Source organism: Anas acuta, chromosome 15 (genome assembly GCF_963932015.1).
Source record: "Anas acuta chromosome 15, bAnaAcu1.1, whole genome shotgun sequence".
NCBI lineage: Eukaryota > Metazoa > Chordata > Aves > Anseriformes > Anatidae > Anas > Anas acuta.
Genome location: NC_088993.1, coordinates 16506146 through 16522985, shown reverse-complemented (window position 1 = coordinate 16522985; position 16840 = coordinate 16506146). Strand labels below are relative to the sequence as shown.

The window sequence follows — 16840 nt, the reverse complement described above, 5'->3', positions numbered from 1 at the left end:
CTGATTTCTTCTGGACATAAATCCAAAAGGTAAGATTGTGCAACATCAGTACTTCATATTTAATAATAACAAACAGATGGGAAAATATTATAATAAATTACTATAACTGTCCAAGCTGTGTGCCAGAAAGTCTTGGCCAAATTCCCCTGCTTAACTATCTATATACCATTTTCACTGCACAGATCTCAGAGGACTCCATATTCCCATAGATTGAAATATACACATCAAGCTACTTTCTTAAAAAAAAAATAAAAAATCACTTTCCGAGCCACACTGAAGGGCTGACAGCACTGCAAAATGCGAGCAAGGATTTATACGAGCCGTGCCACATCGCAGCCCACAGGCAGCTGCAGGACAGATCACAAGCCCAGCAGCCTATGAGAAACTCCCAGGAACGTGGATTTATCTCTGCTCTGAGGTTTGCTTCGCTCCCGTATCAGGGGGAGCGTTTTAGAGCCCAAATGACACTCCAGATTGAACCTCACCCGCTCCGCAGTACGGACGCAGGCTTCACACTGACAGCCCTCCAACTGCCTCCCCGAGGGCCCAACAACCCACACAGCTGCACATCCCAGAGCCTTTTAGGACAAAGAGCTCTGCGACGTGCCCACAGATATGCACAAGTGTGGAAATCAACGTGGAGCAACGCTGCGCCGTGTGAGGGCCTCCCCTGGGCCCTGTGCCTGGGCACTTCCAAACCTCCTCCCCACACCACCAGCCAGCAGCCATATCTGCTTTAGGGGATGAATAAGCTGCATGAGCCGCAACAAGTCATATTGAGAGGTGAGCCATACAAATGGGAATGTAATGTATTCGCTGGTCAAACAGTGAGGACGAGAAGTGGCGATGTAAAGCTCAGCAAAACGGAAAGCTCCGCGCTGTCCCCTGAGGCACCTCCCCGCGGCCTCCTCCTGCAGCCCTGTGACCCCAGCATCCAGCACAGCTGGGCAGATCCAACTGCGCTGAAACCATTCCAGATTTACACCCAGAGCTTGGCCCTGGTGTTTACCGAAGCTCACAAAAAACCCCGGCAGTGCTGGCCCTGGTGACAACGCCGAGCCCCAGCCGCCAGCCGCTGCCCGCGCTCCTCCTGCAGCTGCGAGGCCGAGCACAGCCGGCGCTCGGGGGAGCTGATCTCGGCCACGCGCCCCAGCTTGCTGCTCGAAAATAACAGGATTACCTCAGCCAGCAGGAACAAGGACAGGAACTGTTTCTCCATCGGTCTCCAGCCTTCATCCTTCACCTTTCTCCTTGCTCCTTTTTCCCCTCCCGAAGGAGCCAGCCTGACATCTCATCCCCACCCTGCACCCAGACTGCTCGTTGCTGTTTTATTGCACAGCTTGCTGATGTTTCACCCTCTTGCCCCTTTTGGGGGAACACTTTTGCTGTCTCCTTTCACCCCTCCTACCACATTTCTGGGGAACTGCAGGACCCCTTTTCCATCACCATGCTCCCAAGCTGGTCCCCGCTGCATGCAAGCACAGAAAATTGCCCCCTATCTCCTCCCTGATAAACATTCATAATAAATAGTAAATCAAGACATAACCTCAAACCTCCACACCTCAGCTACCTGCTCCACTAAAACCCGGAGCTGTTTAGTCCGGTTTTAATGGTGGTTTAATCACCTAATAGCCTGAAAGCACAGGATAGAAGTCCAAATCCCACTGCTAAAATGTTATTTTAGGCACCGTGCCTTAACCAAATAGCAATCACTCGCTCTTCAGTAGCAGCTTTACATAAAGACCTGGAAGCACCTTGGGGAAATCCTTATCCCCATTTTATGTAACGGGAACCAGGAGGTGGAAGATGGGGTTAGTAGAGCCAGCTGAGCGGGTGGCAATGCAACCCCACTGCCAGCCCGTTTCGGCACGCACGCAGGCACCCCCTCCACAAAAGAATACGAAAATACAAGAGGTGCAATAGCAGCTCCCACTGTTCTGAAGCGAGGCACAAGAGCCAAGGCACAGCAGACATTTCAGCGCTGGAAGTTGCCGGGTGGAATTAACTTTGAAATCCTGACACTTATCTCTTTCAACTAACATAAAATATGTACCTTGGCTCACACTCACTTCCTATACGCGACTGGGAAGAGGATGGCTTCACACTGCGGTTTCACCCAGTTTAGAAACGGAAGAGAAGCCCATGAGAAAATTATTTCACTAGACTAAAAATAAATAAATCAAATTAAAAAAAAGAAGTTTGAGAGAACATGGCGGATGCAACGAGGAGGTGGCCACAAGTATTTGGCTAGGTGGCATGCTCCTTAAAGAACAATTAATAACGCAGAATACTCGTGTGCTGGGACACTATTTAAGAAAACAAGGACACCCCTCTCAGCCCGCTGCTGAAATGCACTCAGCTCAGCAGGAAGCAGATGCCTCAGCTTCTCCTTCTGTGCAAAGATGTCACAAATAAGAGGAAAATGCACAAGATATTTCAACTACCAGTTGCTGCAGTGATTTTATGACAGTGGATGTGCGTCTAACACAATGCTTTGGGGATAGTAAAAAAAACTGCACCTCTGAAGTCCAAGCCCCCGCCGCAGTAGCTTTAGGATACCACCCAACACAATTCAGCATGCTAAGTCACTCTTTTTTCTTTTTTTTTTTTTTTTTTTTTTTTTAATTTAAGGACAAGACACACAGTTTCAACAGTTTCAAAAATATTGATTCAATTTTTCTGATCCAGGAATCTGTTCGAACCAGCGCATTCCCGTGAATCATTTCCATTTCAAGGAGACAACATTCTTGGACAAAGGAACTTTAACAAGAAATCCTTCGACAGCTCCTTTCATGTGGTCACTTACTTTTGCATCAATTTCTGCAAAGACAGTGAGGAGTGACAGTTTGTTCCCTGCCACGGGGAGATGAAGGAGTCCAGCACTTAAGAGGAAGATCAAACTTGACCTCTGTCTCCCATTCCATTAACCAACGCCAGTACTTCCACCAGTCTTTATGAGTAGAGGGAACACAGAAAATGCAATAAACTTCAAAACAGACTTGTGAAGAAACACACAGGTTTCGACAAGGGACGCTGCCAGCATAAATACATAGCATAGCCTCTAGCCCTCGGTACCATTGAGCAGTCAAACAAATACCCTTAAGATGACTTAAAAGAAAAAACCCACACTCCTCCTCCCAGCAAGAAAAAGGAGACAAAAGGAGCAGATCAGAGCACACTAGGATGTGTGTCCTGAAACCAGCCCTTTGTTTTATTGGTCAACTCGCTGGATTAGTGCTGTGTTTTAATGCTTGGCCAAAAAAAAAAAAAAAAGTTATTACCAGATACAAACAGGCAGGAATATTAAAGTGTTCTTCCTCCTTCTGAAATGCCATTTCCATTTCAATGCTGTTAACGACAGTCCCTCCACATCTGTGTTTGTGCAGTTGGGCTTTTGCACAGGGACATTCAGGGGATGTTGCAGCTTTGCTGATGAATCTCCAGACAGAGCCTTTTAGAGCCTACAGGCGATTGAAAAAGACAAAAGACCTACGCCACTTAATCTGACCCCAAGTACAGTGCATTTCTGCTCAAACACTCCTAATGGAAAACATCCAAAAATCTACAGAATTCCACTCAAGCTTCCAAACTCCAGATCAAATCCAGAATAAAGGATCAAGAGTAACCCAACAGAGTTGGCTGCCTTGGAGAGGTTTAGGGCCCACCTCTTCTTGACCCTCCTCACAGGTCCACACACAGCGTTCTTCTGCTGCTCTGAGATACCCAAAGTCCCCAAACCTCAACCTTTTAATTTGCAATTCTGCCATATACCTGGGGAACACCCAACCGGGACCAAGCCCCGCCAGCCCCAAGAAGAACGTTATTCCAAACCTTTACATTCGGAGCTGTAATCATCCTCTATAAATTACTGCCATAAAACTTTCATGTGGTGTGTATCAGGTCAGAGAAAGGGCATTTGAATGGTTAACCAGACACACATAAATCAGGTGCACGTTAGAAATGACAGTGCGATTAATGAAAAAATAAAAACGCCAGCAGTTCCTTGGATGTCCTTCAGTTTATTATTACTATTATTATTCAGGGGTTATTCTGCACATCAAGGTTTATTTAACTTCAGAAAAAGAGAGAAAAATAAAAATAAAACTCGTTCTGCCCTGCCAATATTGAACTTTTGATCTTGAAGACAACTCTGCCCATCTCTCGTCCTCTTTCCATCAAAAGCCTGGCGATATTGCAACAAATTTAAATAGCCCCTTGCTGAGAAGCGTCAGCCTGCTGAAGCCAACAGGGTCACTGAGCTAAACCATTGTTTTTGCTGGATTCTCCCCAATGTGTCCTCGCTACAAACCAGGGGAACTTTACCACCACCTCCCTCCCTCCCACGTTTCAGGTGTGTAACACTGCACGGTGGCCTTCTGGCTTGCAGCACCTTCACAGCAGACCTGACTACTTTCTAACAGGTAAAACCAAGCAGAGGGACTATGCTCGACATGGACATTTGTGACAACCAGCAAATATTGCAGGGCAAACAGGACTGCCATTATCCCAGCTTGGCAGCAGGGAACAGATCAGCTTGCAACAGCACCCTCAAGATCCTTCAAACACAGTAACACATAGACAAGCACTACAGACTATAAGGTACTGCTCAGAAGCAGAAAAAATATTGGTAACTCATAGTAAGGCAAGGACAAAATAAAGCCGACATCCTCTGCAATCACACAAGCTCTTAAAAAACAAGTCCTATTTCAAAAAGTTGTCGGTTTTGTTTCTTAAAAGCAGAGCAAAAGGAAAAATAATCTTATAGTGAAGTATTTACAAGAACAATTTTTGTGGCTATTGTACGAGGTTAGCCTTGCCAGAATACTTTGCTCCACTTTTGCAGAGGGAGAATTCATAATTTTGTGTGATTGAATTGGAGCAACCGAAAGGGGGAGAAGCAGCAGCTCCCGGCAGTCCCTACAACTGCTGCAACCTCTCACCAGCCCACAGTCTGAGCAAGGTCAGAGCAGCCCCACCTGCCTGGTTACCTTCCAAAAACCCATCCGTGCCGGAGGACACGGGTGATAGCACTGCAGATGGCACCCCACACAGCCCCATCCCTGCTCACTGCTCAGTCGGTCCTGGATCTGAGTAGATCCCTTGCTGCAGTGGGGTGAGCAGGTGGAGGTCTGCTCTGCTCAACCATGCTAATAGATGCTGAACGACGAGGATCTTATCGCTGACGTCATTGAAGTTTCCACAGGCTTTTCTGAGGGAGCGAGGGAATTAATCATAACTCTCCCGGCCACACTCCAACTGAGTAATTACATTTGACCTCCCCAAACGCCCCCAGACAAGTGGCACTGTGTTCAGGTTACCCCGTGTCACACTGAGCACTGCCCATGCTTGGACCAAATGAAACCTCGCCCCAAGTGGTGGGAGCCTTTCGGTGTTGGGCAGCGTTTTCCTTGCCTACAGTGAGCTTGGAACAAGCTCGGGATCCTTTAGCAAAGGAAATGCCTTCTTGTTACACAAACAAGTAGCAATCAGTCCATGCTGGAATGTTTGGATGCAAGTCAAATCCTCCTCCAAAATTTCAGCATGATCAGAGCTAGCTTTTGTTCAGATGTACCTCGCTATGTATATCGGTACTTTTAGTATGTTTTTCATCTATATTTTTTAGGAGCTGACCTGACACTTACTAATCCAAGTCTCGTTCTTGTCTTTGCATTGGAAGCAGCGACTGGGAGCATTGCACAAAGTCACAGGTTAATGGGAAGGCTTAACACAAATCCACCGTAAGCTCATGAGAACAGATAACAGAGATGCTACTATGAGATAAGGAGAACTACTACTGGCTTTAAAACACACACAAGTGAACGCAGTGCCAGTACTGAGCTGTTCAGGTGTATCTGTGAAGAGAGTCGTTCTTTTGTACCTATGGCAATTAAAATGAGTCAAACTGCATCACCTTTCTTTCTGCTGATGCCCAGATCTAAAATAAAGACACTCCTATGCCTTTCCTTTGGTCAATCTTGTTAGAAGGACAAAAATTTAAGCAGACACTGATACCACTGCAGTAAGTACATTAAATCCCTTAGTAAGGGAGAACCACCCCTACACCCCTGAAAGGGAGAATGTATTTTAGAAGAAAACACAGGGGTTATAAAGCTTTGCATACAATACCCTTGCTATTTGCACACAGATTTGCAAAAGCAGAAGCCATGATTATAATTGCAAATTACTACACCTGCTCCAGCCAAGCTGGGCACTGGTGTTGGATCCGCGTGAGAGCATCCAAGCGCTACGTGTGAGCCCAGCACTGCCTGAACAGGGGGGTCCCTGTCGCTGCTGCTGGCAGGGACAGAGGCTTGCTGCATCTCCATGCAGACTGCGTCTATTCCTGCAGCCCAGACTGAACAAAATGCCCCGCAGTTTTCCGCAGCTCAAGAGCCATACCTGACATCTGTGTCACTGGACCTCCAAGGCCTCTTTTTGCTGCCACATCTTTAATTCTTGCAGCTGTCACCCCACAACAGATTTTCAAGCAGACCAGACACATCCCTAACAAAGATACACACACACACACTTTGCATTTCCACCACACCTTTAATACTGGGGTTTCAAGGGGATGAGGCAGCTCAGCTACCTTACAAAGCGATGCCACCACATCGTACATGGGCACGCTGCCATGCTGCTGGCACGTTCACTGCTGCTCACCAATGAATTTATAAAGGTTTCGGGGGGTTATGTTGTTATATGCCAGCTGCAGGAGGGCTAACGGCAACAAATCCCTTACATGGTGAGCACATCCCCAGCCCAGTCCAAAGCCAAGGCACGGACTGCCCATCCACATTTTTTGCAATCAGACTGAAGTAGGAGGCAAGTCTCAGCCACACCAGCAGCAGATTACTATCTTAAAGTATGGACAATGTTTTTCCAAACCATGGAGACAAGGATCCAACTTCTCTGCTTTAAAAGTAATACTGGAGAAAGCTTCATTTAACTTAACCTCAGCAATGCATTAGTGCAGAATCCTTAATCAACAGGAGCCCCACTCTTGCTAGTCACCCAATCCAACCTCATTTTTTTTTTGGAGGAATATCTGTGCCTGCAAAAAGCATTTCTGTTTGTTTCCTTTTTATTAAAGCTAGGACAAAAGTCAGCCACAAGAGCTGTGGAGAAACAATTTGCTTAGGGAAAGGGCTTCCCAGTTTCTGCAAGACCAGCGTTCCCATTCCACCCACTTACATTCCTGTATCAAGAGAAAATAAAATCACATCCGCAGGCCAGTCATTGGTTACACAGGTCGACATCCAGGCAACATGGCAAACCGCTGAGAGAAAATTACTTGCACAGAAAGATTGTGTTTGAAGAAGTTATGCACTCGTTCCAGCACCACCATTTACATCAGTCCTTGTTAAGAAGTATTTTATCCCTTAAAATCATTTGCATAATTGCCGCAATCAAAGGCAGTACTTTACTGTAATAACTTTAATGGCAGATTTTTCCTTAAACATTCTTTTTAAAAGGTGCCTCCCAAGGTTGGTGCATCCATATGCCAGTAAAAATAAAGACAGGAGGTGACACTCAGGAAGCGCGTGGTGTGGAGAGGGACCGTGCTTTTTGTTTTGTGCTTAATAATAACTGATGGAAAAATAGGAAGCTTGTCAAGCTTCGTTCAGTATATACAGCAGTGACTGCCTGGGCACTGGGGCTGTACCAGGAACACAAGGACAGCCAGTTCAGCAGACACAGCAGCAAAACGTTAAATACAGATCACAAATTGTGCAGAGTTTCATGCTGTCAGCTCAGTAGCTGCTGACATCCACAAACAGGCAAGATACGGTATGGAAAATATCTAAAAAAGAACTGGAAGCCCCATCTCCAAAGATCTTGTGGCTTTCGAGGGAGATGTTGCCGTTAGCCTGGACGAGCAGGGCAGGGGCAGGGATGCTGGAGGAGCAGCAAGAAGGTGACGGCTGCTCGGCACTTCGGGCTGTGGGACTTCCAGAGCAGCTTCTGGAGGAGTTGTTTCAGCTGAAGCTGGAGCTCTGACCTGCTTCTCTCAGCTGCACGGGCACATTAGCACAGGAACACTAAGATAAGGGCTACAGGGCTTCAGCAGCATTGCAAAATATATATTTAAACCTGGCAGGAACCACGGGCCCAGGCTTAAAAACAGAATGCAGACTTGGAGCAAACACACTGGGATCCGAGGGGTGGCTGGAGGCAGAAGCCAGCCAGGATTCCCACCCTCCTGCTCCGAGTGCTGTCCCGAGGCCGTGTCCTCCCCTTACCCAGCTCTGCTTTAACCCCGGGGCTCCACCAACACCTCCAGCTTGGTGCTGAGATGCTCCTCGTGGGAAGGGACCAAGGGCCAGGGTCCCAGGAACACCACATCCATGTCCAAGCAGGGGCACACACCTCACCCGGCCAGCGGAGGGCTGCGGGGGGCACTTCTGCTTAATTAGGGTTCGCAAACGAGAGGGGCCTGGATGAAGGCACGCTGCCCTTTAATGCAGCTCTAATTACATTAAACCAAAATGCTTTCGCGAACATGGAGAAAGGCTGGGGAGAGAATCAGACAAGCTATAAATTAAAGCAGAGGATATGAATACCATGCAGGCTGCAGTGTTAGGGTTAACGTGGGTCTGGAAACAGTTTAGTGAAAACCTGGTGTGGCTAGGGGCCAGCTCCAAGTTTAGTTGCTTTGGGCTAATCGTTTCCTTCAGGCAGGCTACTCTAGCACACTAATAGGTTTTAATAAAAACTTCCAATTGGGCCAGTAAACCCCTCATTAAGCTGTTTTTAAAGCATGAATTTAAGAGCGGCGAGGGTAAAAGGTCACGAGGAGTATTTAATTCACAACGGCTGGCAAAAGGTGCTGTTGTGATTGAAAACACCAGAGTTCAAGTGTCCAGGGCCACATAAACATCCGACTCTGTCACTAGACCTGGTTAAGTGACAGCTTGAAAAATAGATTTAATAAGACAGAGAGAAAAGTTTCCCACTCTTACACGAGAAATAGGAACAGCAGATCACAATAACAGCCAGGAACAGGAACAGTCGCTAAGCCAGCCCCGTCCCTCCCATCGCAGCCGGGGGGCAGGACGAATAAATAGCACCGAGGGCCATGTGGGTGCCCAGCCCTGCAGAGATCCCCAGGGGCTCGCCAGCCTCGTGCTGCAAGGAGAACAAAGTTCTCCAGGAGTAACGGGAACCAAGGCGTCCTCCATGTCCTCCTGCCCGTGCCTCTCCCACGTACCAACCACGAGTGCTGCCATGTGCTAGTGCACGCAAACAAAGCCTCTCCTGGTGAATTCCCTCACTCTTAACACCTCTGAGATCTCAAACCCACCAACAGACACCGTGGATGGGTCTGCAGGAATGAATGGCTTGGGTGCAGGCTCAGTACAGCCCAGACCCGTCCCCATCCCAGCAAGCCTTTAAACCATGCTTCAGACCTGAAGTTTGGCCTTGGTCTTTATAACTCGCTCTCATTTTATTCTGCACCCCCTGCGCTGCTCGCTAACATAGTGCAAGTAACAGGAAAACTTCACCCCTTCTTTGGGAACACGTTCCCACAAAGGAGAAACATCTCCATCTTGTACTGCAAAAGCCAGAACCCCAGCTGTGCACTCTAACATTTCATTTCATGTCAATGCACATCTAAAATTCAAGATCCCTGAAGACCTTTTAAAAAAGAATCCTCCTCGGAACAATTTGCATTGAAGTAAAGAGTGAGGATTTAGCAAGTAATGGAGAATTACATACGCTCTGCTCTCAACTTTTTATTCCACTCCTAATCAAAACACATTTCATCTTAAATTCTGAGATAACAGAGGCAACAAAACTGGGGGGCTGGCAGAGGTACGAACTAAATTATTTGCTTATTCCTTGTTTGCAGATGATGGTAAAAACTGGGAGTTTAATTTGAAGTTCAGCGAACCTCTGATTGCCTTCTCTCCACACCAAAAGTACCAACATTTTACTGTCAGAGGACAAAAAAAAACTCTTATTTGTAAAATATGCTTCCAATTCTAGCCATACAGTTGGCCTGCAAGGATCGTAGAAGCAAGGCTCTCTGGAACCATCCCCAAGGAAACATTTGCTTTGGCTCCCAACAGGACACTTTTGTGCATCAAGAGTCAAATAAGATCAGCTGTTTCTCAATCCTTTCTGTTTAACGATCCCATTGATAGCCAGAAGGTAAACAGGCACATTTCTGTCTTTCCTGCACATTCCTTGCTAGGAATTCACATTGCTGCTGAGAGGTATCCGATGACCACGGAGACAGCAGTGTAGAGTCAGAATCTCCCCGAACGGTTGCATCATTTTCCCACAGCACACCTGGATTTCTGCTCCACGGAGAGACTCGGCTCTCCGTTACAAACTGCACAACCTTTGCAGCCTTTCTGCAGCTCTGCTTAGCCCTCCGCTGTCTCTCGCACATCCAGCAGCACTGCTGTAGCGTCTCAGGCCATACATCGTGCTGTCAAGCTGTCTTCTGAATATCTGGGGCTACTTAACGCAAGAGGAAGGCAGAACAAAAGGAAGAGGGCAAGAAAGCCTGCAAGAGAGCATCATCTTTTTCAAAGCCTCTGTTCAAGCAGAGATAATAAATCACCACATGAAATCAGTCCCGCACACTGAAAAACAACGTCCCTGGGGGCATCTCAGACAGAAGCATCATCGGGAACTACTGTTCTAGAGGAGCACACCCTGGCTCAGAGGGGGTCAGAAACAGCAAAGCTGTCAACACCACGGATCTGCTGAAGTAGCTTTAGTCTTATTCTACGCCAGCAGAAAAGATGTCCTTAATTTTAAGAAAGATAACAACTTGACCTTGCTGGTTCTTTCTAGCCCCAGCATCACAGCTGCAACCTTCAGACAGAGCGAGATTTGCTGTTTCTGGAGCTGAACCAGCCTCAAGGTGCCAAAACGAGTCAAGGCACTCAAACGAAGAGGGCCAGGAAGGAAAGCCCTGGGGACAGCGAAGCTCAGGGAGGAGATTCAGGCTGAGGATGGATCTGCCATACCACCTCACCTTCCCAGGAGCAACGCAGCTCCAAGGCGTGCTCTGTGTAGGGCAGGCAGCACCTCCAGCCTCCTGAGACTCCCGGCAGCTTCAGCTCAGCTTGGCAGGACAGAAGCAGTTCAGGGTGCTCTGGCCAGCAAGCAGTCCCACTGGAGCACAGTCCATGCTCGACCTCCAGAGCACTGAGTTGCAGAAAACAGGGACAAGAAGGAGCCGTCAGGTCACGCATGGCAGGGACCTGGCCCACCTGAGCAGTGCCTGTCCGCGGGGAGGGACCTGATGCAAAACTGCCGTGTGCTCACCAAAACATGCCGTGCTACATCTAAAGCCACATTTAGAATAACAATAAATGCTGATCCCGTGCAGGATCAGCATTGCAGGGCACCTCTTCGCCTGTCGAAGGCGAGCGGTCCGACACGGCCGGTGCTGCACGCCGTGAACACCGCAGCAGGGCTGTTTCACAGCTCGTTCCCTAAGTGAGGAGTGTTTTTAATAACTGTTACCTGACAGCAGTGAGAGCAAAGAGCAAAACCTGTGGCAATACCAGTTGATCCCATTTGGCCTAACAGCTTGTTGTTATTTCCAGGCTCTGGAGTTCTTTAAAATTCATAGGGACAGCCTGCAGTTTTAATAGAGGCTACCAAAATCCATCCTAAGATGTATCAAAAAAGCACACTTCCTGGAGGGGAATAGGAAACAGTCAGCATTTACAAAGACCTCTCCAGGAATTATTTTTTTTTTATTAAAAAAAAAAAAAAAATCCCGCTTTGAAGTAGATGCTACCAAAGAATAAGGCTTCCAGAGCTCAGCAATATTTAATGTACTTCTACAGCAATGGACGAGTGTTGTTGTTTCAGCTATATTATAACAAAAATATTGTGGTTTTCCTGTACTCTAACAAAAGTAGCTCAAGATTTACATCTCATTCATCTTATTCAGAAATAGTCCTTAAGCCAAAAAAAAAGGGAGAGTCCCTACTGCGTACAAAGGACTTCAGGAGCCCTCACAGGGTGGCTCTCCAGTCAGCACACAAAGGGACCGAAATGTAAAATAACACTTAGGAAAGGCAGTTTTTCTACAGCTATTGGCGAAAGTGGAAAACACACAGAAGACGAATAATTTGGGTTAAAACTGTGATGGGTGTCCTCACTAACTCCACTACAGTGAACATTCATATTGTGAAATCCAGCTGGTTAAAATCTCCTCATTCTGCTTGGAACAATTAGCTAAAATACATGGGAGTGAGAACAATTCTCCGTACTCCTCTGCTTCTCCACTTGGTAAAGCATCATCTTTCTGATCTCACATACACCCAAATGTTAAGTCCACTTATTAAAATGACCAACCTACACAGGGAGATGGATACAAATCCCTGCAGGGGAGGCAGACCTGCTTATCAGATTTGCAAGCCTCAGTAATACACACAACACAAATGGACTTTACTCTGGTGCCTTATAATAGACCAAAATTTTTATTTGTGACTGGTTTCCTTTCCACCTCACCTATCCAAGGGACCGAACACCAAGCGGAAAGCATGAACAGGCATAGCAAAAGATGCTGTTTTGGGACATTATGCCATACCATCGTTCCTCCCCAAAAAAAGTCGGAAGTACTCTAGCTGTTTTCTTAATATTTCCACAGAGACGAACAATTTTTCTACTTAGATTTCTGAATTTCCATTTAGACTCTGACTGTAGGTTGGAATATTTAATGCTGAAACAAAATCAAACCTGTGCAAAGCACAAGTCAATCTCCCAGAACTCCAAGGAAGCAATAGCTACATCTTGCACAAGCAGGAAAAAGGATAAAATGAGCATGAGGTTCTTGATGTTCATACGAATCATTAGCAGAAAGGGAATTAGAATTTCAGAGATGCAGATTCCCTCCCAGCAGATGTCCTTCAGATCTCATTTCGTTTGGTAGCCTTGGGCTTATTTAACCATTCATCTTTAATCACCCTCTGAATGATGCTGCTGGTGGCTACACAACCCTTCCACCAAACCTCCCTCGGTCTCAATTTACAGAATTACTTCCAGTTTTCCTTTCCTTCCATTTCTGACATTTAGGCAGAGAAAAACAATGAAAGGCAGAGAATAAAGACAATTGTAACTTAAACATTTGACAGAGGGAGAAAGAAAGCTAGAGTAATGTAAAAACTACATACCCACAAATGCACCAATAAATTATTACTGCAGAATTTTTCTCATTTTTATTCACTTACCAAAGGAATACCTGCAAAACAAAATGGAGAAAAAGCAAAAAAAATTAAACTCAGTTGTTCAAACATGGGGACTTACGCCTCATTATTACTTTTATTTCAAACTTCACACAGGTTTTGAATTTCAAAACATCTGTCAGGGAGTATGAAAACATGTCTGAGCCACGCAACGTGCAACCCAGAGGCACTAAATGGCAAATTGCTTCTCAAACTGCCCTGCTGACTGGAAAGACAAGAGCCAATTAAACCCTTTTGGGGAAGAATTAAGCTGTTATTCAGCACTCCAAGCAACCAGCCACCTATCTTTTTGTAAAGATGCTAAAGCAGCATTCCCAAAAGAGACAGTGTTGTCCCAAATCCCAACTGGTAACACCTGGGCTGAGCTGGCTTCACAAGGAGCAGCTCCTCGCCCAAAAAGCAAGAAGTTGCCTCCTGCTGATAAACATTTTTTTCCCCTTTTTCTAAAGCACAGAGAAGTCTAGCACCGTGTCATGTGCCAGTTGAGTGCTGTGCACTTCTGCTTAGCAAACCCCCGTGCTTCAAAGCGGCACATGCCTGCTGTACCACCTTCACATCAACACACCCCGGTGCATCATGTAATTCTTTATTCAAATTAATTTCCTCATTGAAATTTCCTTCAGCCTTAGCTGCTTAGCATCCTGATAAACGGGATGTCTCCTGAAGCCTATTTCACTGTTTTCTTTTGCTCGCAAAGCCACAGCTCCAGCAGCACCCATCTGCGAGCACAGGGCAGGGATGTTGGGGCTGCGGATGTTGCTGCCAGCCCCGCAGCACCGGGAGCTGGACAGGATTTGTGCTCGCAGGGCCGTTAGCTGAAGCTGGGGCACATTCCCTAATAGGTTTCCTCCCATTAGGGCTTCAGTCCAGGGTTTTATATTTTTTATCTGACCTACACCCCCCCAAAAAAATAAAAGAAACAAAAAAGGAAAAACAACCTCTACCCAAAACCAAAAGTCCTCTAAATATTTTCTATTTTCAGAAAATTTTCTCTTACCGAAAGTATCCTATTCACAAATCTTATACCATACACAGGTACCTCAAATAGTTATTAAAAAAAAAAAACAACAACACAAACTATCGATCTAAATATTTTACTTGATATTTAACCATTTCAAACAGGGCTACTGATGTGTAGAGAGCAATAACTTTAAGATGCACAATAAGTTCTAAGGTTGTTAATAAAAGGGGCTCTTCATGAAGATATCTGTCATTAAGGGCAACCTGACTTCGCTGTTCTCCACCACAGTTGTGGCGCAGTTCAACACAAACTTGTAGGAATTATTCTTATTTCTTGGCAGAAGTAAAGAACCCCCTGAGGCTCATTTAAAACACACACACAGAGACACGCACAAAATGAGGAATTAATAAAATATTGTATTCTTCTGAACCACATAGTTTTCTGACGTGTGTCTGTTGCTGATTACATCAATCTAGGCTCCATAACTTGTCATGTGATGACAGGCAAACACTTGTGAATTTATTTCTCTGAAGAAGCTTGCAATACAAATGCCAAGGAAACCAAAGAAAATGGCCAACTCCAAATACATAAAAGCAGCAGGGCTTCTCGCAGGGATATTTTTTATAGGTACAAGCAGGCAGGTACCTAATTCCCCTGGACTTCAGACCATAGTTTGGAACCTAATTGCTGTTTTTCCATTTCCTAAGTCCTCTTCCTTGCTTATACAGAGTAAACAGAAGTGTTTATTAAATATATATTTATCTCGTCACTCCCTGCCTGCCTGGAGTTTGAAACATTACTGACAGACGATGACAAAAGAACATGGATTTCATTTTGAGAGGCTTGGAAAACTTCAATAGAGCGACTTTTGATCTGCATATTGTCAAAACCCAGAAATCTTGCAAATTCAAAGCACATTCCATTCATATTTTCTAAATCAAATACAAGTGTGATGTCATTCCTGTTCTCCGGTTGGAGAAACATCGTAATTAGCAATGACTTGTCATTAGAGGCAAATCTCATGTCACACTCAGAGAGACTGTAAGCATCAGCTGGGAATCATAAACACCATCAAATATTGGGGTTGAGTTGTTTTCATCCCATTCTCATGCCGATTAACACCAGTACAGGTCCAATATATTCCTGGAAAGCAAAAACTCGTAGCACTGCATGGTCCAGACTGCAGTAAGCTACTTTGGTCCCAACCAGTGCATTCTCCAGCACCAAGCCACGTTGGCTTGAAGGCACGGCTCCACTCTGCATGAGCCCCAACTCAACCAAAACCACCTGAGCCGTGCAACAAAGCCATCACCCTGCTCCTTGGGGCGTAACAGCTCCTGCTGGGGAAGGAGTCCCTCCTTTTTCTGTGTAACTACACCCTTTGCTCAGCATGCAAAGCACGCAGGATGATTGCTTCTGTTTGCTCACGGAGGAAAAGCAGGCTGGCCACATTTACCTGATAACTTCACATTCTTTCTCCACTTACCTACCCCACAGCTGCACAAATTGGTTAATGTAAGAGTTGCTTGGAACAGGGACTGTAAATAGTGACAACATTCTGCATGGAGCCTACTAATGAATGGTATTAAAAGACAGGAACTTTTAATTTTGCACGTACCAGTGCTTTCTAGGAAAATGCGTCTGTATTTCTAACAATGAAAAACCCGTCCTCCCTGCCTCTCAGCCTGGCAGTGCCCGACCCCACAAGACTCTTCCAACTGCAGCGATTTCCCCAGGCAGGATAACTCACCGCCGCATCCCCAATCTGCAGCGGGTGTTAACAGCTTCTCACTGTTCTCCGTGGAGAACATCCTCTACGGAAAGTGAACCCAGATGTCAACTTTCATCTCCATTATGAACCTCTCATCCTCTGGGCTGCATAGCTCGGGATGGGGGAAAGGGTTTGGGCAGTGCAGATGTGATTTCCATTCTCCACCAGGCTCCGGTGTCTGCTGGAGAGATGTTCCCACAGCAGCACCTCTGCAGAGCTTCTGCAAACCAAGGAGAGATTATGGATGGGGGTACTCATTGCTGGGGAGGGATGGAGATGTTACAACTCCCCCTGCATGCCCAGCGAGGATTGAAGGTGGTGGGCTGCTCTCTAGGAGGTACCAGCAACCTCAGACCACAGCTGGAAACCAAACGCACACACAATGGGCTGAGCTCGAAGCTTCTTTCTTAGGCTTTAGTGAGAGGGAAAGCTGGAGGAGCTGCCTGCTGTCAATCCAGGCAGCGCATTAGGCGAGAAAAAAGGGCGAAACTACAAAAGCACAGAAAACTGACCTGATTTCCATCTTGTCTGCTACTTTCAGGCACTCAAAGACTTGTCTCCTTTCCCAGCTCTCCCTTCCCTCGCCAGCCCAGCTCCTCCAGCTTTCTGTGCTGCTTCCAGGGCTGTGCCTCTTCCTGCACAGCACCACGGGCAGACACTGCTGGCTGACACCTCCCAAACGCACAGAGAGGAACCCTCACCCGCTGCTGTCGTGTGCGTGACACCCCGAAAAGCTACCAGCCTCCGTGCCTGAAATCTCGTTTGGTGAAGCACAGCACGCCAACCAAATTAAAGCCGTAAACACTTCAGGACTAAAACCATCTTTTTAATATCTCTATTTTTATACACGTACACACATCTTCATATACACACACACGCGGTACCTTGCAC

The 16840-nt window shown here is 46.3% G+C and overlaps 1 protein-coding gene across 3 annotated transcripts in view; it reads right to left on the bottom strand.

Annotated features, from left to right (window-relative positions):
- The window catches only part of LMF1 (lipase maturation factor 1), a 186594-nt gene that overhangs the window by 150630 nt on the left and 19124 nt on the right, over nucleotides 1–16840 (bottom strand). The window contains exon 3 of one of the 3 annotated variants that reach the window (XM_068698852.1): nucleotides 13203–13213. The exons of the other annotated variants lie outside the window; for them this stretch is intronic. Coding sequence (XP_068554953.1) covers nucleotides 13203–13213 — 11 coding nt within the window. The remainder of the gene's footprint in view (nucleotides 1–13202; nucleotides 13214–16840) is intronic. 3 annotated transcript variants of the gene reach the window in all.